The following is a 23,299-nucleotide window of genomic DNA, read 5'->3' on the forward strand; positions in this document are numbered from 1 at the left end:
TCATCTCGCCAGCTGCACGCCATTCATGAAACTCAGTCATGTGCCAAGCTAACTCTTTTCTATGTGGTTATCACCTCTCAGAGGTTTTCTTTCAGATGTAAGAATTTTATCTCCCTCTATCAGCTTTCTCAATTTGCCATTTTGTACCCAATAGTTCAGGATATTTCTTTCATCTGTTCTATTAACATCGACTGTTCTCATACACATAAAAATACATAACTAAGCCTTTAAAACAGGAGGGCGAGAGAGACCGCTCTGCAGTTAAGATCACACCCTGTCCTTCCAGAAGTCCTAAGTTCAATTCCCAACATCGACACGACATTGATGTCTCACAACCATCTATAATGGGATCTGATTCCCTCTTCTGGCCTGCAGGAGTGAGTGCATGCAGACAGAGCATTCGTATACATGAAATAATACATGAATAAATAAATCTTTAAAATTAATTCCTTTTCTGGTCACTTTGCAAAACGTGTCAGAGAAACTGTCTCCTTGAAATGTCAGTCGTGTTGTGTCACAAGTGTCGAGTTGACTACAGAAGTAATTCCAAGTTTCTTGGAATGCTACAAGTCTCCTCATAATCTAAAGTGAAGGCACCATGATGGTCATTCTTCACTGGCAGTCTGACCAGACTTGGAATCATCCCACAGGCAAGCCCATGGTGTGTCTATGAGTGTATTTTCAGTCTGTGAGGGAAGATTCACCTTGATGTGATGGCAGCAGCCCACAAGGCAGGGTCCTGACCTGATTGAAAATGGAAAAAAAAATCAGACAAATGCTGACATTGCCTTTCCGTTTCCTAATCTTTGAGATGTGAGCAAGTTCCTGCTACTCCAGCTACAGGCTACTCCTGTGGCCATGCCTTCTGCACCACGGTGGGCTGTACCCAAACTGCTTCCAATTTCTCTTTTAAGGTCTTCATGTTAGATATTTGATCACAGCAGCCAAAAAGGAACCAATGAATCTACCTTTCTCTTCACCTTTCCCCCCTCAATACACGGTATTTTTTTTTTTACATTTCATTTTTTATTTTATTTTATTTTTTATTGGATTTTTAAAAAATTTATTTACATTTCAAATGTTATCCCCTTTCCCAGTTTCCTATCCGTAAAACCCCATCCCATCCCCCCTTCCCCTTCTTCTATGAGGGTGTTCCCTGCTTCCCCACCCTGACATTCCCCTACACTGGGGGGTGGAGCCTTGGCAGGACCAAGGGCTTCTCCTCCCGTTGGTGCCCAACAAGGCCATCCTCTGCTACATATGCAGCTGGAGCCATGGGTCTGTCCATGTGTACTCTTTGGATGGTGGTTTAATCCCTGGGAGCTCTGGTTGGTTGGCATTGTTGTTCTTATGGGGTTGCAAACCCCCTCAGCTCCTTCAATCCTTTCTCTAACTCCTCCAGTGAGGACCCCGTTCTCAGTTCAATGGTTAGCTGCTAGCATTTGTCTCTGTATTTGACATGCTCAGGCAAAGCCTCTCAGGAGACAGGCATATCAGGCTTCTGTCAGCGTGCACTTGTAGGCATCAGTAATATTTTTCTGGGTTTGGTGGCTGTATATGGGCTGGGTCCCTAGGGGGGGCAATTACATGGTATTTTAATGGATTCAAACTGTCTTTGACTCTGTTTCCTGCCATTGTATGCCCTTCCTCTAACTGCCCTAGTTTGGCCTCAGTGAAAGAGAATGCACTTAGTCCACTGCAACTGGATGTTCCAGGGTGGGGTGGTACCCAGGGTAGGGTGATACTGAAGAGGGCTTCCCATTCTCTGAGAAGAAGGAGAGGAGTTTGTGAGGGGAGGGACTTATGAGAGCGGGCTGTGATCAGGATGTAAAGTGAATAAATGAAGTTAGTAAAGAAAAATGGAGTTAAATGTATCTTTGTGTACATTTTTTTCTGCACATAATTTTAACCAAAAGGCTTTGAAGACATTATATGTATTTTTCTAAATTAACGCTAATATCTCTCATCTGCCCAGTGGAAATAGTAAGAGTATTTGTCTTATACAGATGTGAAGGAGTTATTGCATAAAACACATTTGGGATTCTGAGTCAAATACGATATTTTGTAGTTCACCTTTTTCATTTAGTATATAGTTTTGTTAGCTTTCAAGGTGTCCACAATTAGATAATAGTTGTTTACTGTAGTAGTGATGTAGCACACCGTACTTGGATGAGTCCCCAGTGCTGGTAAATCCAGTTTTTCCTTGTCTGATCAGCCTCACAATATTCTTCTTTTTGCTATTAAAATTGTCAAGCGTGTGTTTTTGTTTACAGTGTTTACATCAATACCTTCATTTCATACTCACCAAACTCCCCAAAGAGGGGTTGCTAGGCTAAACAACGTTCAGATTTGAAAACAATTTTTGATTATGCCACAGTAACTTTCAAGAACGTAGTTGAATTGAGTTTTCAGCCTTTAAGATTTCTTTCCACCATGCTTCCACTGTTTACCATAAATGACATTTTAAATATGCATGGTACTGTTTTATAAGAACATTTTTATTCAAGTGTATTTTTATGTTTTGAACATAATCTTCCCCTATGTCTCTCTGCCCCCTTCTTCGACCTCCCTTACCATTAACCCCCTTTGCTCTGTTTCATTTGCACCTTCATGTTATAAAAATACACATGCACACATATTTGTATTCTTATACATTGGTATAAATACACACAGAGGGACATTATTTTAGGTCTTTGTGAAAATTTAGAAACCACAAATTAGAGAAGACTTGGTACTGATGGTTTCACGACTGACGTAATTCTCTGTATTTGCATCCACCTTTCTACTACTGCTGCTATCCCGTTCTTTTTTCTGGATTAATAACTTCCATGGGGGCATCTAGACCATATATATATGTATATGTATATGTATATATATATATATATATATATATATATGTTGGTTCCCACATAGTATTGTGAGTAGTGCTGCAGTCAGCGTTGATGGACAGCAATCCTCCCCTGTGTCTGTCTTTTTCACTTAGGGCGATGTTCCCTGTGCTCATCCCATGCTGTAGCAAGCGTCAGGGTCTTTCCTCATTTTACATTAATTATAAGCGTATCCCACACTTGGTTTACTCGTCCGTCAGTTGACAGGCATTTTGGTTGTTTGACTGTCTCAGCTCTTGGTGGATAAATGCTGCCAGTGCACACAGGCGTGCTGTTACCTTTATTGCCATGATATTAATATCTTGGTGTATATTCAGAAGGGTGATTGCTGGGCTACGTGAAGTTCTATTTTTAATTTATTTTAAAACATCCACGGTGTTTTCGTAGTGGCTATATCATTTTACATTCTAGCTAGCAGTGTATAGACAGTTTCTATTCCCCAAACCTTTATGAGCACTTAAAAAAAAAAGGGACAGCTATGCAAAGAATGACAATAACCATCCTAATGAGTGAAATTGATTACTGATGAAATCTGATGGTTAATGAAATGGTAGGCTTTTTCACATACCCATTTTCTATTTTCCTATTCCCTTTGGAGGACATGTATTCAGGATTTATGCCTATTTTAGAGGGATTATTTGGTTTCTTTTGTTAATGTGTTATATGATTCATGAGCTGTTTTTTTTACCCTGATGTGTGTGTGCTTGTGTGTGTGAGTGTGCATGTATGTGAGTGTGTGCGTGCGTGTGTGCATGTGTATGAGTGTGTGTGTGCATGTGTGTGTGCATGTTTGTGTGTGTTCATGTGTATGTGTATGAGTGTGTGCGTATGCATGTGTGTGTGAGTGTGTGTGTCATGTGTGGGACAGATGCCATTAGAGGGCATACTGGGCAACTGTGAAGACAGACTTAGATTACATGGGTGCTGGCAATACAACTTGTAGCCTTTTAAGAATTGAGTGTGAACCTTTAATGGCCAATCTCTAGCTCTTTTTTTGTTTCTTAAACTAGAAGCTGGGGTTCAGGTTGAGCCTTTCCTCTCATCTCAATTAGTGTTTTAGTGACACTAGTTCGTTCGGTATACTTTGTGCATGGAAGGTTTTAGTATGTAAAGTTTAAATCAGTTTAGTAAGCCAAGTTTAGTGTGTTATGTTTTAAGCTTAAAACACTTTGCAATTTCCTTTTTATTATCTTCTTCGACTTTGATGTTACTTCATTGCCAACAACAGGGGTTCCCAGGTATTTCTGTGTGAGTTCTTTCTAATTTAATTTCACTGTAGTCAGAGCCTATATCTATCTTAATTTGAATACTTTCATGTATATCGGGCCTATTTTATGTTACTTGCTGTGTTTTGATAAATATCCTGAGTTTACTTGTAAAAACTTTTATTATTCTGTTATTATTACATAAAAAATGTCACATAAATTCCAGTTAGATCAACTTGGCGGATAATATTATTTAGTTTCATACTGATTTTCTTTTTATTTCATCAACTGAGAGCTAGTTTAATTTTTTTTCAGACATAGGTATATAAGCCTGCTTTACCTTTGCAGCTGAGCCAGGTTTCACTTAATGTATTTGGAAGATCTGCTGTTATGTGCGTTAAAAAACTACGTAAGATCATTATGTGCTCTTGTCAAGTTGTGCCCTTAATGACTATCAAATGACCCTTTCTGTCTTTTGTTTATCTGTGTTGCAACCTTGTTTGGATCAGGTCTTCTTTCTCTATTAAGAAAATCATTGAGGTTTCTTAACTCTCTCTCTTTCGTGTGTGTGTGTGTGTGTGTGTGTGTGTGTGTGTGTGTGTTAGAGATCTCTCACCAAAACCTCAGACCTTGACTATGCTAAGCAAGTCTATACTTAGCTGTACAAACAGCTTAGTAATTTAGGGTTTTTAAAATTAAATTAAATTAATTAATTTAATTAATAAAAATGAATCATTTGTGTTATTTAAATTAATTAAATTTAATTCATTTAATTAAATTTAGGGTGTATTTTATTAAAGCTTGCTTTTCATCTCTCTCCGTATGTATGTATGTACATACACATATACATATGTGTGTGTGTATTTATTCACTTATGCATATCTATTCATGTGTGTGTGTATTTTCCTGCATGTTTGAATGTGTACCATATCCATTATCTACATTAGACTTTTGAGACAGGAGTTAGATATATTCCTGGCTGTCCTGGAACTCCTGTATAGACCATGCTGGTCTCCAACTCTCAGAGACCTGCCTGCCTTTCCTCTTGTGTGCTAGAATTAAAGCCATGAGCCGCCACACCCAGTCAGACTATGCTCTTAGAAGGAAAGATTATTGTCTATGATTTTGTATTTTCAGTGCTTGTCACAATATGTGACCTGGAGTTAATACACTATAAATATTTCGTGAATATGAATTTGCCATTAGCTAGTATCTTTTCTAATTTCAATATCAGCATGAACATTAGATTAAAGTCATTTTGTCTGCTCTTAGAAAAGTGTCTTTCAATGCTTTATGGTCTCCAAAGGCTAAAAGTAATTTCTTTAATTGCAGTGATCAATTACCAAATGAGTCTTTTACATAGTTATGTGTTAGTTCCAGAACATATTGTATAGTAAAGTCAATGGTAAGAGCATAATGGTTCTTGTGGTTTTCTATACATTTCCTTGGCAGCAATAGAACAAGAAGAAGAGCTTAAGTCTTCCCATAATGCAAACGTGTAATGCAGTGCACATAAATCTCTTCCATGTCAGGGTGAGTGCATTAAAAGAGTGGAGGCAAGTGTCATAGAGCCTTATTCTTTAGTACATAGTACCTGAGTATTAATACTTGAGTAATAATAGTGAGAGGAAAATTTTGGACCCAGACTTAATGCACGACAGCGAGTAGATATTCAGTAGTATATTTGAAGATGGTGGCACCCACTGTTGGATTTCTCTATGTCAAATAAATGAAGTTATTCTTTGGGGGGGGTGTAGATGAAAGCTGTCTTTCGTTTTGTACCGAACCGCAGTTTTCGTAGGCTACCCGTCGCCTGCTACGCGCCTGCGTGGTTCTCGCTCCTGAAAGCGTGACTCTGTACCTGTTAACTCTGTGCTTGTGTTTGTTTCGTTCGCAGCATCTGGCGAGGTCCCAACGTGAACTGCACAGACAGTTCGGGTTACACCGCTTTGCACCACGCAGCCTTAAATGGACATAAGTAAGTGCCACTTATTCGGACTGGACGTTTTACGGATTGGGTTACATGTGATCACATTATCTGTATCTGTTGTCGCCCTTCTCATTTCTCAAGTCTTCTGGTCCTAGGCCGTTTAGCGAGGAGGCCCCGGATGGTAACACTGATGAGTTATGCTCGGTAGGGATATCACTGAGCATGGGTGTGTTCCGTCAATTCAAAGGAGTAGTAAACAGATTCACACAGGAATGATGGAAGCAGGGACCATGCTAATCCTGTGTAGTTTTAGGGAAAAAACAGGATAAAGAAAACCCAAACTACTACTTACCTTCTCGTGACCTTTACCTACTCCCCCTCAACACAGGAGTGGACTCTTGCCACAGTCCTGCCACCAGAGGCCATGGGTACTTATGTGATGCTTTCTGTCATATATAATCACCTTTCTTAGCTCTAACCTATTTGATCTTATGGGATTAATGTCTTCATTAATATGCTAGTTTATGCTATGGGGCATGAGAGAACATAGAACTACAACCAGTATTTTATATCTGTATTCTGGCTAGGTAAGCTAAGGGTTTAGTGCTAAAATGTGATGCATTTTCTTGGTGACACAGATGTTCTGACTTTTGCTACCCTAAGAGGAATGTGCCCTTCCCTGTCTCCCTCTTTCCCTTTTTGCTTTCCTTTTGAGGAATGAAGTAAGCTGGGTCGCAGGCTTGGCTCTTTTCATTTAACTTTAGAGTTTTGAGTGGAATGTGTTCATCACTGCAAGATTGTATCCTATAGGAGTGCAGGCTCATCCTTGTGTACTTTGTGAGTTCAAGGGCATCCTGAGCTACATGAGAATACATAAACACACACACATATACATTCATACACATATCTATTTCTTCCCACATAAAATTTATTTAAATTTGAAATATACAGGCCTAACTTATACTCTTGTCGATTATTACTTTGGTGTCCATAAAACTTACTTCAAAAACCCTTAGAATTTCTGTATTATTTATTACCCTTACAGTTTTTCTCTTAAAACTTATATAAATCTAACCTCAGCAGTCTGTCTGTCTCTCTCTCTCTCTCTCTCTCTCTCTCTCTCTCTCTCTCTCTCTCTATTGATGTGGACCTCAGACTCACAATGTTGTTCAGCAGTATATTTAGAGAACCATCTGAATTGCAAAAAATATTACAAATTTGATCTTCCATTATTTATATTCTTAGTATTGGATTACCAAACACATTTGTTTTATCTGTTTCTTTTGTATTATCTTATCATATCCTATCTAGCTTAGAGTGTTTTGTTTTGATAGGATTTTTTATTATTAGATTGCTTTTCTGTAGAATGGAAACCATGTCCGTGTGTCTATTTGTCTGTCACTATTTTCTTTTCAAAGATCAGTTCAATCCCATGACCTCTTCCCATGCCTCTGGCAAACTGGGATTGTGGATGTGAAACACTGGGCTCAGTTCGCAGGTCTCCTTCAAAAGTGAAATTATTATTTATGATTCTTGTATCAGGATGATTAGATTCCAAGGCTAATTTAAACCAGTTTAGACCAGAGAGAATGATATTTCTTTTTCATTTAGAGTTCAGGTTTCTGGTGAAGGTAAACTCTGTGGGGCACACCTGACATTTACCATCTCAGGGCCAACTACGAATTACACTCATTTCTTGTTTTCCTACAGTGCCACTTCTCAAGTGTTTGAAAGCAAGTTAGGACTTGTAGCTTTTCTAAATTTTCAGAAAATCTATTTACTGAACATTATTGCCTTACACATGATGACCTGGGAAAACATTACTGTTTCTGTTACCAACATAGAAAGCAAAGATAATTTAGAGGAACCCAGCAGTAATCATTATGATTAGCATAAAGAAAATAGGATTCGGCCAGGTATTTTAAGCATCCTACTCATTGTAAGTATTCCATACTTACATATCTTTGATTTTTATCTGATGAGCTCGTTTGTCAACCACTTTCTAGTAAAACTTTTTCTCAATAGCATCCTATTGCACATGCTTTGGAAAAAGTGGGAAAGGTGTCTAAACTGCTAATCATTTACTTTTAATATGTGTCATTGGTAACTTTTTTTTTTTTTTTTTTTTTTTGGTTTCAGTCCAGTGTGTATCAGTGCACTGGCTAGGCTAGTCTTCACTGATCTTTCAATTACAGTTTCGATATCTACGTTGTGTATCGTTCGTCTCTCAGTTTTGTATTGTGATGCTATGGTTCTGAAATTTGGAATATTCTGCCTATATGTGTAAGTTACTTACAGACTTCTACACATAGACACCATTATCTTGCCTAATCCCACTTACTGGATATATGGACAGAGCAGGCCATTCACTTGTATCGTACGATGGGGTTGTACCGTGACCCTCAGCGTTCTTGTTACAAGTCTACGCTTTTATCATTTGTCCGCTTTACTGCCTCCTGCACCTAACCTCTCCCCGGATTTTCTGTGTAACCTTATGCATTTCTAAGATACCTTCCCATATCATCAGGTAGTGTTTCCCATGGAATCCTAACTAATTCTGTCTTAGGTTTCAAAAAGTTATTTCAAGGAGAGAAGATCACCATTGAAGGTGGGACCGGCTGATACTTCTTTTGTTTGCTATTGTCCCTTAGCATAGGCCATTAATGCTTTACTGTGTTGCATTTTTCTCTAGTAAACCTTAGCAGGTAATGAAAAAAGAATATTGCATTCTCGTTGCTACTGCGATTCCTAGGTTGTTCCTATAAATGTGACTTCTAGGCTAGAGTTTGCAGACTCTCGGAGCTAGGGAGCACGCATGCCTGAGGGCCCCCGCATTTCATTCTTTTGCCTTCAGTTTAACTTTTCCCCACCACCAATGTGTGAGCAGCCCTAAGCCTCCACACTGGAGACTGAGACCATTTCTTCCACGTTGGTGTGTCCTCCTGGAGCCCTTGTTTATCAGCACTGGTTAATCCACAAACGGAGGAGAAGCATCTTCTTCCCATGATGCACCATTTCATACGGAACAATTCATTGCCAATCAGTCAGGCTGGACACAGCAGAAATGGTCATTTGCAATTACAGAATAGAAAGTTATTACTTTTAAATGACAGAGAAAAAAAATCACGGTCAAGGAGAAATTGTACTGGGGATAAGTATCAACAATTTCCACTCAAACATCAATCCCTTAATTCTCTTTTGAATAACAATGCCGGTCCTCCTCACCCTTCCCCACCAAGTCTTTTCCCTTCCATACTTTTCTACCTGCTTTGCCTTCCTTCTTCCGGCCCTCTTTCCTGTTTGACTTTTCTTTCTTCCTGTGTTCTGTTGTCTTGTCTTGTCTTGTAAGTAATTAGTTAATAAATGCCGGGGGTGGAAGTCAAGACTAGGTTTACTAGGCAAGCTTTCTCTTGGCCGGGCACAGTACAGCTCCCTTGTTAGGCCCCTCCCTCTCTGTGTCTCTCCAGGTCTTTCTTTCTTTCTTTCCTTTTTTTTTTTTTTTTTTTTTTTGGTTCTTTTTTTTCGGAGCTGGGGACCGAACCCAGGGCGTTGCGCTTCCTAGGCAAGCGCTCTACCACTGAGCTAAATCCCCAGCCCCCAGGTCTTTCTTTCTTTTCTTTTTTTCTTTTTTCTTTCAGTCATGGTGCTTCTTACAGGCTGACTTTGAGAGACTCAGTCTTCTCCGGTCTCTATCTTACAAGGGCTGGGATCACCTGCCTAGATAGTTTTCAAAAAACAATTTACCAATTTTTTTTAAAATTACACTTAAGTTCTTATATTTCATTTTATTCCCCTTCTCTAATTAGGAAAATGTTCCTTATTTTTCTTAAGTCTTATTTCTCAAACCCTGTTTGGATGTGTTGTGGTACTACTTGGATACTCTTGAAAATTAAAAGTGTCAACAAACTATCTTTATCCCCTTGAAGATATGCGTGTGAAGATAATACGGCATGTGTGGAGTTAAGAATAATTTCCGTTTTATCTCTTTAGAATTTAATATCATGTAGACTCTAGTATCTGCAATCTAAATCGTATGTTAAATTGGAGCTAGAATCCAGAGAGGACGCTGTCTCTAGTTTTGATTTTTTTTCTTAGCTTTTTTTTTTTTTCCGGAGCTGGGGACCAAACCCAGGGCCTTGAGCTTGCTAGGCAAGCGCTCTACCACTGAGCTAAATCCCCAAAACCCCCCCCCCCCCCGCTTTTTTTTAAATAAGAGAGGGACACTCTAAAATTTTTATAATCAGATACCCAGAGTTGTTGCAATAGCTAGAAAACCCTTAGATTTAATTGTTTTTTTCCACAGGCTAGAAATTATAAGTATGAATTTATTATATAAAGAAGCTTCCGTGAGAGTGGGCCATATGTCCCCCAGCCTTCTGGGCATGCACAGCACACCTGAGACTTTATTTGCTTTAAAGAGAAGCAGGTGGCCTTTGGGAAGTCTGGTGCCAGCCTTAAGAGAATTGAAACTCATTGGTTAGTTAATTCTAAAACCAGATGAAGCTGTTATTTTGAGACCTACAGACAAGCAACAGGATAAAGTAAACACAGTTGTAATGAAGTTATATGGAATCTTCTTGAGAAAACTGAGAAAAAATGATGTTGGCACAACCAAGTACTTTGATTTTGCTTAGAATTTACTCTGAATTTCTTCAGTGATATTTAATATTAATCAGAAATGTTTCCATACTTATCAGAACAGGAATGCAAATGAGAGTGGAAAAAACAATATAATTTGTATTTTTATCTGAATTTGCATCTATTATGTGCAAAATAATTAAATTATTTAAGTTGGAATACTTTTGATTTAATTTGATACTTTGTTTTGCCTCTGGCAATAAAGTTACGTTTTCTGTCACCCCCGTGTCTTAGTTAGGGTTTCCATTGTTGTGAAGAGACATCATGACCAAGGCGACTCTTGTAAAGACAAACATTTAATTGGGGCTGGCTAACAGTTTCAGGGTGTCAGTCCATTGTCATCATGGCAGAAAGCACTGGGAGCATCCAGGCAGGCCTGGTGCTGCTGGAGGAGCCCAGAGCTCTTCATCTTGATTCGCAGGCAGCCAGGAGGAGACTAGATTTTGTTTCACAGTAGGGGTAGCTTGAGCATTTAAGACCTCAAAAGCCCTGCCTTCAGTGACAAACTTTTTCTAACAAGGCCACAACTCTTCCCTTGCTACTCCTTCTAATAGTAGCACTTCCTATGGGCCAAGCATTCAAACACAGAGTCTATGGGGGCCAAACCTATTCAAACCACCACACCCATCTACCACATTCATTTTAGGATTTCAGAACACCTTTTTTTGGTGTGTGTGTGTGTGTGTGTGTGTGTGTGTGTGTGTGTGTGTGTGTATGTGTGTGTGCGCGCGCGTGTGCGCTTTTCTCACAAAGGTAAACTCTATGAGGCCTGACATTTACAGTGTTGGGCCTGACTCTGAGCTACACTCATACAGTGTCACCATACACAGCCCTCAAGTGTCTGAAATCAAGCTAGGACTTGCTAGCACTGAATTCAGGTTTTGTACCTGCTAAGTGTGTACTCTGTGGCTGAGACACACTATTTACCCCGGGTCACAATATCAAATGCTGGCTATGAGAACCATTGTTCCTTTTTTTTTGGTAAAATGCTTCCTAGTCTAGAGGCATCAACAGTGTAATCCAAGGAATGAAACAGCCAACATCCTTAGTTGTTTGCCTTCCCCGAATAAGGTATTACATTCAGTCTATAGGAAAATAAAAAGTAATAATAGGAGTATTCTTGTAACCTTTAAGTTTATATATAGAAAGTACTTAAAATTTAATTTGCTCTTAATGAGCCTGTATGGAAAAGGCCATTTAATTAACATTAGATATGATACATCTAGATGCACCATAAGGATGACTAATGACAGTTTATTAATGATAGTATTTATTGTGTTTAAATAACTGCCAGGTACTGGCTTGATTAAAAGTCAAACTTTATTTTTAAAAAATGTGCTCTCAAATGGAACCTGAACTCAGCCGATTTACTAGTTAATAAATTTGAATAAGGTTATAAAACTTACCATAAAAAATTGGAAAGAAGATTTAAATGTAAAGGTACACACACTTATCAAGCAGCCCATATTGCTCCCAGGTACTTGGGAGGCTGAGGCAAGAGTTGAAGACCATCCTTAAATCTGGCAGGCCCTTTCCTCAGAATAAAGTAAAAAAATGTTTAGGGATAATAGCTAATGCATTTGCTTACATTTTTCAAGGCCCTGGATTTAATCGCCCAGTACTGTAGAAACACAAAGACATTTAGTAAACACATCAAAAGTGTACCACATGGAAGGAATGGGACAGCTAGGTGACTCAGCTAGTAAAAGCTTTGCACATCAAGTCTGACAACCTGTGCTCAAAGCTCCCATACCCACGTGGTGGAAGGAGAAATCCTACTTTGGCAAGGTGTCCGCTGACCTCCACACGTGTGTCCCCCATCAGATAAACTAATGTAATAAATGTAAAAAGATTGTTAGTATTTAGTGATGTTCTTCTTCTAACTCATATAGACTGTCCCTTTCTGACTTAGGTATTAAATGGTTATAATATTATGTATACAATACAAATGTTTAAAATAAGTCACTGTTTAAAAATAATCGTTTTTCAATGCTTCATAATTTTTCTGGATAAACAGTCAATGCTTAGCATTGACATGATTAGGAAATAACAAAATTTGAGACCAAGAAAAAGTTCTGAATTTTTAGTGAGAGTAAAAGGAAAGGTTTCACCCCATCAATCCTTTTCATCTTCCCCTTGAAAGGTATTTTTAGTCTGTGCTGTGTTGCTATGATGAAATACACAAGGCCGGGCTACTTTATAAAGAAAGGAAAAGTAAGGGGACCATTTTGCTGCTTGTTTCCTTACACTTGTCAATAACACAACATATTTGGAATTGAAAGCCCCATTCTGGCTCTTAGTGGGTTTTTCTTATTCATAACAATTGATTGGATTCTTCTTACCTCAGTGTGGCTATTTACTTTTCTCAGAATTGAAGACTCTCAGACAGCTCTTATGTGGCAGAGATGAGAAAAATCATGTGACTTGGATAAATGTCAAATTTCACTTCCACCCAGTCTTGTTCTTATTTGAAACACATTCTCGTGCTTACATAGTGAGTGGAGTGCCGGTTATCACATGACATTTGTGACTCCCATTTAACATTCTTACCACACTTCAGCAGTTGATGCTGTTTTGTTTTTCTACTGTCTTTTCCAGAAAGGAAAAGAAAACGGTGCTAAAATTAAAAGTCAGGAAGTTGGCATGGCCAAGTCACTCCCAGCCTTCTAAATTTGGATCTTTTTAAATAAGAACCTTTTAAAGATTCGTTAGGATTTAATTTATCGACTGGAGAGATGGCTTAGCACAAGTGCAGTTCAAAGCACTTCCAGAGGACCTGGGTTCAGTTTCCAGCACACACACTGGGCCGCTGACAACTACCTATAACTTCAGCTCCCAGGCTCTGATTTATTCTGGCCTTCATGGTCACTCCACATGCACTCACACACACACGGGCCGCTCATGGGCACAAACACACACAGACAGACGCAAGTACAACCAGCTCTTAAAAGAGGTATAATTCATGTCTTACTTTCTCAGAAATCTTATCATTAGAAGATGAAGATTCCTCAGAACACACAAGCATATCTGTAACATATTCTCTGTTTTTTTTTTAATCACAATTTCATCTACATTGCAACTGTATCTAGCGGTTAGGCTACGTTTGGGGCATACGATTTAACCATTTATTGTTATTTTGCATTCTATCTGTTTCTTCTGAGGTATTAGGATTCAAACCTCATTTCTTTTTAAATGGCCACTTACTTTTTCGTCTTTACCAGTCTTGGTTTAATCTCATGAAAAAATTTATATTCTGCTATATTCTTTCTATTGGTAATTTTCTCAACCCCAAGGATTGACTTTAGTCAATTCTGGCTTTTAATAGTGATCTAGTCCTATACTTAGCTTGTTAGCTCCCTCACCCATGTACCTAAATTTCTCTTTTGTATACATCTTCATTCATTCATTCATTCATTCATTCATTCTAGTCCTCTCTAGAGGTAATACGGAAAACCACCCAGATTTATCTTAGCACTTTTAGTAATTTTATTGATTAGTTAATAATCCGGGTCTATACACACTGTGCATGTATGTATGTGTGCATGCCTGCACGAGTCTTGGGAGGGCTTAGAGTATTTTCTAAGTAAAATAGTTTGTCAACTGTGAGAACTCTTTTTTCTTTTCTTTTTTTTTTTTTTTGGTTCTTTTTTTTCAGAGCTGGGGACCAAACCCAGGGCCTTGCGCTTCCTAGGCAAGCGCTCTACCACTGAGCTAAATCCCCAACCCCCTGTGAGAACTCTTAATCCAGATCTTAAACTGTAGGGCCTCAAATGATTGTTAGTCCCTAGTAAACGTTCATAGTTGCCCAATAAAAAAACTCTGTGTTGTTGAGCATGTCTTCTTCTCTGTTGTTTTCTTTTCTTTTGTTTGCTTTTTCCCCCCAGGGACATAGTTCTCAAACTACTTCAATTCGAGGCGTCCACCAATGTCGCAGACAACAAAGGTTACTTCCCCATTCACCTGGCTGCCTGGAAAGGAGACGTGGAGATTGTGAAGATTCTTATCCATCACGGGCCTTCACATTCCAGAGTCAATGAACAGGTGCACTCGTCGAATGCTTGCTCATGCCGTAATTTACTCCCAAGTTTTGCAAAGGCAAAGCCACTTTGAGTCATTGGTCGCTTTTATCTTTACCCTGCCCCGCAAATCATTCTCCTGCAGAATCTCCTAAAGAAGAGATTTGCACATTTCTCTGGGTTTGGATGCGATGCACAGGCTCTGTGGGTTTGGATATCACGCACAGGCAGTAAAGCATTTGGGAAGACCCTCTGTTAAAAAGGAAAACCCCCACATAGAGCAAGTAATTGTAAAAGTTTTGCCTGCCTTATAGAATCATCGCCCATTTTTAAGTCTACTGAATAAAGATAGGACGTTATCCGTGTTTGTAACGAGAATGATTGTTCCTTAATAAAATGGTGAATGCTAAAACATTGTTTACAGCGATCATTTGCATAATGTTTTCATTTTCACAGTTAAGTACACTTTTTTTTCGGGGTAATGGGTAAAATACAGTGTTCACAGTTTCTAGTCTCCCAGTAAGTTAAACATTTCCTCTAAACATATACATGCAAGACAGAGATGTCTAGACTGAGCCAAGCACCACAGAGAATTATAATAAGGGCAGAAAGAGTCAGACTGAACGTAATATCTGCATTATAAACAATGAACGGATTTAGAAAGGAATTCAGTTCTGAGCATTGATACAGACCAGAGTGCATTTTTGAGAGAGGGAAATGCGTCCTCCTCATGTAATATAGTATAAGAGACACCTTGAGCTCTCAATGCCCCCTACTGTTCCAATTCTGTAAAACTATATTTGAAAACCAGCTTGCAGTCCAACAATTGAATCACACCCTCACAGCCGTAGTATTAAGCTGCAGGCCTCCTGCCGCCCAACACCAATGTAAATAGATCACTGTGGGGCAAGAGTTTCTAATTCAAGGACAATTAGCAGAGTGTTCGAATAGCTATAGAGTATGCAGACCTTTGCCTGAAATTGAGAGGAAATAAGAAGGAAAAGCAACCCTAGCTTTAAACAACAAAGGTAAAGAAGAAAAATTTCACCCAAGCGCAGTGTTGAAAAGACCAATTAACGAAAAGCTAGTTTTATTTGTCAGAAAAGTGTCTCGTTCACCGTTACGACAATAAAATTTGGTGTTTATGTCGTTGCAGAAATGTAGGTTTTTTTCGAAATTAGGATGCATTTAAGTATTTCTTTTTTTAAATATCAGACCTGGCTATCTTTATCATCACATCATGCTAAAAGGAAATTTGTGAGATTCCTACTCTGTTCCCGAGATCCAGGGCTTACATCATTTACAGGATGAGCCATCTGGTGGTTATTCCTAAAACTGTCTTCATGGCGCCTGGCCAACCTGAAGTGACAAAGTGAAAGAAAAACAGCCCAAGGTTAAAGAGAAGGCTGTGGACTTAAGTAAACAATGTTTTTTTTTTTAAATGACACGGAAATAAGAAACACACAGTGTCCACTTATCTTTGAAAGTTGAAACTCTTAAGTGGTGTAAGTGTATTGGTATGATTTGCAAGAAACGCTTGTTTTTGGTAATATTGAAGATCGATCGCATTCTGGAAAAAAAAAATCCTTTGAAGAAGACTGGAGTAGAAATCCTCTTTTTGCATTTCCACTATTGAGTGCTGTGGTTTGGTTGGCAACAAGTTGAACACTTCTTGAGACTGCTTTGGTGGTGCCTGTGCATGTATGTGCCTGTGCATGCATGTGTGTGTGTGTGTGTGTGTGTGTGTGTGTGTGCACTAGTGCCCAGGCAGCTGTATGAATATGCATGTGGAAGGACTGTAAGCCTGTGCCATCATGCCTGCTTTTTTTTTTTTTTTTTTTTTTTTTTTTTTGGAGCTGGGGACTGAACCCAGAGCCTTGTGCTTGCTAGGCAAGCGCTCTACCACTGAGCCAAATCCCCAACCCCATGCCTGCTTGAAATTTTTATTTTTTTTAATGTGGGTTGTGTGGCTGGGGCTTAGCATCTAGGCCTTAACATCCTAGAATCCGAGCATCTCAGCACCTTCTCCAGACTTTTCTTTCTAAATTTATCCTTCCGTTTTAGACCAATACCCTTGAGAGAGTCAGGAGTGTGAATTTTATTCTTACCAGTAACTTGGATTTTAGCTCCCCGCCCCAATTGGTACAGAAACGTTTTAGCCAATTAGAAACTTTTATGTATTTAAACAGTAGCAGGAGGAAGGAAAATCGACATTAATGAGGACTAAGGGCAGTCAGCCATTGTTCAAAGTACTTCCACCTGCACAACGTTGCTTAATTCCAAATGTTACTTAGTAATTGGAAGTGAAACTCTCTTTCCTATTTTATAGCCAGACAAACAGAGTTCAGTTAAGCTAAGTCAGTTGGTTAAGGCCACACGCTTCTGGGTGGCCCGAACTGAGACTTGAACTCTGAGTCTTGGTCTTAGACACTAATGCTGCCATCCCAGTCCCTGTTACTTACAGTTTCCAGTGACAGGCAAGCTACACCACCTTCCTGATTCCTATCACAGCCTGGTGAAGTATGGATTATCATGGCTGCTGGCTGGACGAGGCCATGTCCTTAGAGAAGGAGATGTCCAGGATGCATCTATTCAGAAATGGAATGAATGTTTAAAAGGGGTTTTCAGATCCAAAGGACAAGCTCTTAACCAATTACACAGTCATGGCATTGAAACTATGCCCCTTGGTTAGCGTTTCACTTTCTGAAGAGGACCTTTGACTTCTTATATGGTTGTCCTCTTATCAGGTATCCAATAACCCAGGTGGAAACCTCAATTCTATTATTTCTTTGCATCGCTTCAGATTTTCTTGGGGGAAAGCATTTGTAAGCAATTTCACTTCAAAATGCCTTTGTCGTTACTTGGGAAAAATGCTAATGTTCATACCATGTTTTACGAGTCTTCAGCAGGCTTCTTTTTTTTTTTTAAACAAAAAGATTTGTTTATTTATTATATATACAGTATTCTGCATGCATGTATGCCTGCATGCCAGAAGAGGGCATCAGATCCCAGTATAAAGCTTATGAGCCACCATGTGGTTGCTGGGAATTGAACTCAGGACCTCTGGAAGAGCAGCCAGTGAGTGCCCTTAACTGCTGAGCCATCTCTGCAGCCCCAGACTTTTTAAACAATCCCATTTAATGCTTTATCACACTTTTGATGTGTTGCCACACAGTGTCAGGGATTATTTGTCCTTCTATGTTTCACTGCACGGGTCCTTGTCTGGATCGTCGCTTTTGTGCTTTGGGTCATTTAGTGACTTAAGGGTTGCATGAACCATCAACATTGGATCTGCCATCCACACTGGATCTGATACCTGAGATGAGCATTAAATGTCATCTAGGGTGTTTCCTGTCAGGAGAGACATGGAATAGAACAGCTCCACATTTCCTCATGCGCTGATTACCCTGTGATTCAAAACTTCCCAAGTACTTCTGGAAGTTTCCATTTATCGTTTCAGACCTTCGCTGAGCATAAGGAACTGAGATTGTGCATTGTGATATTACTGGTTGGTATATGCGATAAGTTTTAATAACACCAGTTAGCAGAACATGTTTTTTTTTCTATATCATGTTTTTATGCTGTAACATAAACTCTGAGCTTATACTGAGCTTATAAAACATCCAGATGAAAAATATTATGGAGTCCATTTTAGAAAATAATTCGGTCAATCTTGCATTTCAATGTTTAAAAAAAAAACCCTGCCTGACATATTTTGGCTCATGAACTACACCATGTGTGAGGACAGTGTTCTTATGTACAGATGACGACCGTTCAGGGATCCAGTGAACTGTGCATGACGGGTGTGCTAAGGTTTCTGGGTAGATCCTGTTCACCATTCTATTTTGTACAAAAGCCGGGACGCAGAGGATGCAGAGGAGGACCATGGCAGAAAACAGGGAAGGACAGCCTTGGACGGATGCTTACACAGGGAATGCTAAATGGGGTAATGGCTTTGGTAGTGGGGGGGCAGCAGGGGAGGAGTGAGAGGTGGGAAGGGAAGGGTGGATGTGGTGCTCTTATTGAATTTGGTCACAAAGGATGGAGAAATAAATAAATACAAGAAAGGCAAACTCTGGTACTCCGTGGAAACCAGGAAGGAAGTGAGGCATCGTTTCCAGTTCTTCGTGTGTTATGTGTGTTTTGTGTACATCCATCTCACCCTCCTTTACCCTGGCCTTGTTTTTCTCTTTAATATACTACTGGGGCCAAAGTCAGAGGATCCTTGTGTCAGAAGCACTTTGTCTTTGTTGCTTGAACTCAGGTCTTTTGGTAGGTGAGGTTTGTCAGCTGTTTCCTTTTGTTACCCATTGTCTATAAGTATCTTACAGTGTTCTGACAGTGGCTTACAGCGTTCAGAGGCTAGTTATTCGGTTAAAGGTGAAGAATTCAGAACCTTTAAAGAATGTTCTCTGTAGATGAACTAGCAATTGTTAATCAATACACCATCATAGTCTACATAAATGAGATGTTTCTTTCTTGGACTCTTAGTGAGCGTGGACACAGGTATATAATCTTGCCTTTGAAAAATTTTTAGTCTCCCCTGGTAAAAGCCCAAGCATGTGTTGATTGTGGATAAAAACCTGGGAACATTGTCTCCTAAATAGGTCTTTAATGACGGAGATAATTTCTCCTGAGATTTGAACAGCACTAATTTGGTATTATTAGAAGGACTTACAATTTCGCTCCTATTTTCTAGGCTAAGGACTGAGGAAAAGTAGAGAGATGTTCGAGGACTCATTACTTCATAATTGGCCTTTCTCTTTCTCAGTGAGATATTACAGCTTGAAAAATGGTGATCCAGCTCTTTTAAGACCAAGGGGGAAATTGGGCTGGTCAGGAAGCAGACTTTCGGGTCATATTTTTATGCGTTAGAGTGATAAGCTTGGACTTCTTATGAAACTTGTGGAACATTCGGATTTAACCAAGTAGGAAGTCTGAAACTGTATGTAGTCAGTCTTTAGGATCAGGCACAGAAAACATTTACATTAAGCACGAGGTTAATTCTTCCACAAGCAATGCAAGAAACGTCTTCAGGTGGATTCCCTCCTGTCTGGGTGACCCCAGCTTTCATCTATCATCTTTAAGGAGTAGGCTTGTCTCTTTGTTTGTTTTTAACCTCCCATCGCCCTGCGGTGATGCTAGACACACGAAGAAGCCCTTCCTCCTGCAGCCCATCCCACCCCATCACTCTTCTTCAGGTTCTCAAGTCTTTCCTCTAGCTGCTTAATTTACTGGTTTGCGGTTTTTCCTTTGATCCAGCACAAGCCTTAGGTTGTTTGTTTGTTTGCTTGTTTCACTTCGGTTGGGGCTTTTGTTTGCTCGCTTGTCCTGCCGGATTAAGATGCGTTTGAGTTTAAATCATCTGTTTCCTTTTGTTTCGGTAGGGGCTACTGTCTAAGAGGCAGCTCCTCCTAGCTCAGTGTGCTCTGGGTGGAGTCTCTGGAAAATTTTAAGCCACTTTCAGAGCTTCTTTGGCAGCAGAGTGGCAGAGGGAGGCAGTGAGGGCTCAAGCTTTAGGTTTTAACAGGTACCAAAAAGTCCTGACGCTTCTTAGATGTAGTGTGACATTTTTCTATTTTAAACTCCTTATTCTCGAAGTAGACATGTTAATACCAAACACGTAAGAAGTCTGTAAAAGTTAACGAGACAGCGTTTGTAAAAACGGGTAGCTGTTTGGCGAGGGTTTGTAGGCACCACGGCTACGAAGGACGGTCATGGATGTTGACAGTTGAGATGCTGGGTCTGTGCGGCTTGGTTCAAATCCTGACTACGTGTCACTTCTCATCACTGTCCTCAGCGGACACAGCAGTTCTACAGGTGTTGCTGGAACGTTGGTAGGGATGTGAGCCGTCACGTGAGTCTGTGCATCCAAGGTGATGCTGCCACTCCAAAGGCTTTGGGAAACACAGAGAGGCATAAAGCACAACCTCTAACTTCACGCTACCCTTACACAACACAGAATGGCTGTGTGATCAAAAACTCATTGTTCGATTATTTGGTGCCTCCTCCAACAGGTGAGGGGTAGTGATGAAGAAAGCCCCCATCTTAGAACGAGGACTAAGCGAGTAAATACATGAAATCTGACTGTGTCTGGTGGCGAGTGTTAACTGTGCGGATGGCTGTGCTAATGGCGGCTGATCTTTACCTCTGGAGCCCCACATTAAGATGCTTTCACTTGTGCTCTTAGTATTTCTTGTTCACAGTTCTCCCCACTGACTCTGCCACCTCTGGGCACACCAAGAACCCCATCTACTCACGCCAATCACAAAAATTGTCTGAAGGATCATTTTGCCTCGTAACTGAATTAATTTTTTTTAAAAAAAATCTTGTTACATTTCTAGAAAAATCCCATTTTTTTTTCTTGGCTACTTGCCTTGGTGTGGGCCTAGGCCTGTTTCTTACCTGCGCTTATCCTAGGGATATGAGTCTTCATTCTTTCTGCTAAGAAATAATGATTCATATTTATTACTCATTGTATTTGTAGCAAAAGCCCTGGTTTCTATTTATTTAAAACAGACAGAAACAATCTGGGTAACTTTTCTGTAAGTCTGTCATCATCAGGAATTTGTCCCCTCAACTCTAGTCTACACAGTCAGTCATTCAAAGTATGTTATAATTGTTATTAATCTTTCTTATTAACAAATGTCACAGAAGCATGCACAGTACAGGGAATGCTGGCTGTCTGGACCCAGCAGGGCCACTGACCAGCGTGGTTCAACCACTCTTGGAAGCCAGACTATGTGATACAGGGAAGTCTGATTCGTTTATATATATATATATATATATTGAAGTGGTAAAATGAAGATGTGATTTTGACGCAATGAGTAATGAATACTTTAATCAAATTTAAAATCCACTTGGATGTCATCAACGAAATAGGTTATGCTTAAATCCACATCTCTATACATGTTACATTTTAATTTAAACAACTGGGTTTAGAGTTTGATGGCTAATTAAATTTCTGAAGTCGTGTCTTTCGTCTCCCCACCTTAACTAGAACAACGAGAACGAAACTGCCCTCCACTGTGCAGCGCAATACGGACACTCAGAAGTAGTGGCTGTTCTCCTAGAGGAGCTCACCGATCCCACCATTAGGAACAGCAAGCTCGAAACACCGCTGGACTTGGCAGCGCTCTACGGAAGGCTGAGGGTGGTGAAGATGATCATCAGCGCGCACCCAAACTTAATGAGCTGTAACACGCGGAAGCACACGCCGCTCCACCTCGCGGCCCGCAATGGTCACAAGGCCGTGGTGCAGGTGCTGCTGGAGGCGGGGATGGACGTGAGCTGTCAAGTGAGTCTTGAAGCTGGACGCTCAAAGGCGATGCTGCCGTCCTGCGCACTTTTGGGAACATGGGGGTGGGGTGGGGTGGGATTTAAATCACACGTTCTAACTTTATGATAATCAGAGGGCTGCGGATTATTAGTAGATGGAAATTGTAGGCAGCATCATGAGTAATTGTTTTCTTTCTCTGGTGTTTTACCCATAGCTTGATACATTTACTGAATGAGGCAAATCTTAGTGAATGAATTTAACGTTCTTATTTATTTTATCCTTTGAAGATTTATTATTGGTATTTTATGTATTTGAGTGTTTTGGCTGTGTTGTCTGTACATGCCTGGTGCGGGGCATTGGATCTACTGGAACTGAAGTTATCTATACTTGTACATTGCCTTGTGGGTGCTAGGGACCAAATCTGGTCCTCTGCTATAGTAGCAAGTGTTCTTAATGCCCGAGCCAATCCTCCAACCTCAGCTGTTAACGCTTTTACTGTATAGTCACAATGTATATTGTACATTTAGTACATAGTGTGTGTTTTGTATATATCCACTATAACACTTTTAGTCTCATATTTACAATGCTAAACAGACTGACCCATTTAGCATCCAGTGGTCCCAAAATGTCCTATAGTGTGGAGTACTAGCAATTTCCAGTGAAGAGAATAGGAATTACCTTTAAAAATTTTGTCTCAGACACAGCCGAGAAGACCAGAATGTGGTTTAGATTTACTGGTTAAGTTCTAGGCCTCTTTCCAATATAATGTACCATCTGTACAAAGCAGTGGCCCATCACTGTGCACACAAAGACTGTGAAAAAAATGTGTTGAAAAAATTGATTTGAGGGTTTTAAAAATTATTTTATGTGCATGTGTATGTGTGTGTGTGTGTGTGTGTGTGTGTGTGTGTGTGAGAGAGAGAGAGAGAGAGAGAGAGAGAGAGAGAGAGAATGAAAGAATGTGAATTTGTTACAGGAATATGGGTGAAGGGTTACTTACAGCTACATGGGTAACTTAATTGCAATCGTACCATTGATAAAATGTTTCTCCTTCTCCAAACAACCATTATCTATGTATAAATCCTCAGGAAGCAATTACACTACACCTCCCATTAGCAATTGTTAGCTGCTTAAAAGTCTCTAAGAGGGTGGGGGTGGGGGTGGGGGTGGGGGTAGGGTAAGGCCTTGGTGGCCCTTCCTCCTTCCGTGATTGAGTGGTCACATGCCCATTCCTGTGTGGGTTTCGTGCAGGTGATCTAAGCTGCCATGTTTTACAAAGCACAATGCCCATGTGGTTGGTACCCAGAGGACAATGAACCACAATGGTCCACACTTCTTCTGGT

The 23,299-nt window shown here is 39.9% G+C and overlaps 1 protein-coding gene across 5 annotated transcripts in view; it reads left to right on the top strand.

The window, feature by feature from the left end:
* Anks1b (ankyrin repeat and sterile alpha motif domain containing 1B) overlaps nt 1-23,299 on the top strand; it is a 1,165,946-nt gene that overhangs the window by 181,390 nt on the left and 961,257 nt on the right. For all 5 annotated transcript variants that reach the window (NM_001414940.1, NM_001271371.3, XM_087557137.1 and 2 more), the window contains exons 2-4: nt 5,991-6,071; nt 14,546-14,702; nt 21,678-21,974. In NM_001414940.1, the coding sequence (NP_001401869.1) occupies nt 5,991-6,071; nt 14,546-14,702; nt 21,678-21,974 (535 nt within the window). The remainder of the gene's footprint in view (nt 1-5,990; nt 6,072-14,545; nt 14,703-21,677; nt 21,975-23,299) is intronic.

This window comes from Rattus norvegicus, chromosome 7, assembly GCF_021556685.1.
Source record: "Rattus norvegicus strain SHRSP/BbbUtx chromosome 7, alternate assembly SHRSP_T2T, whole genome shotgun sequence".
In the NCBI taxonomy this organism is placed as follows: domain Eukaryota; kingdom Metazoa; phylum Chordata; class Mammalia; order Rodentia; family Muridae; genus Rattus; species Rattus norvegicus.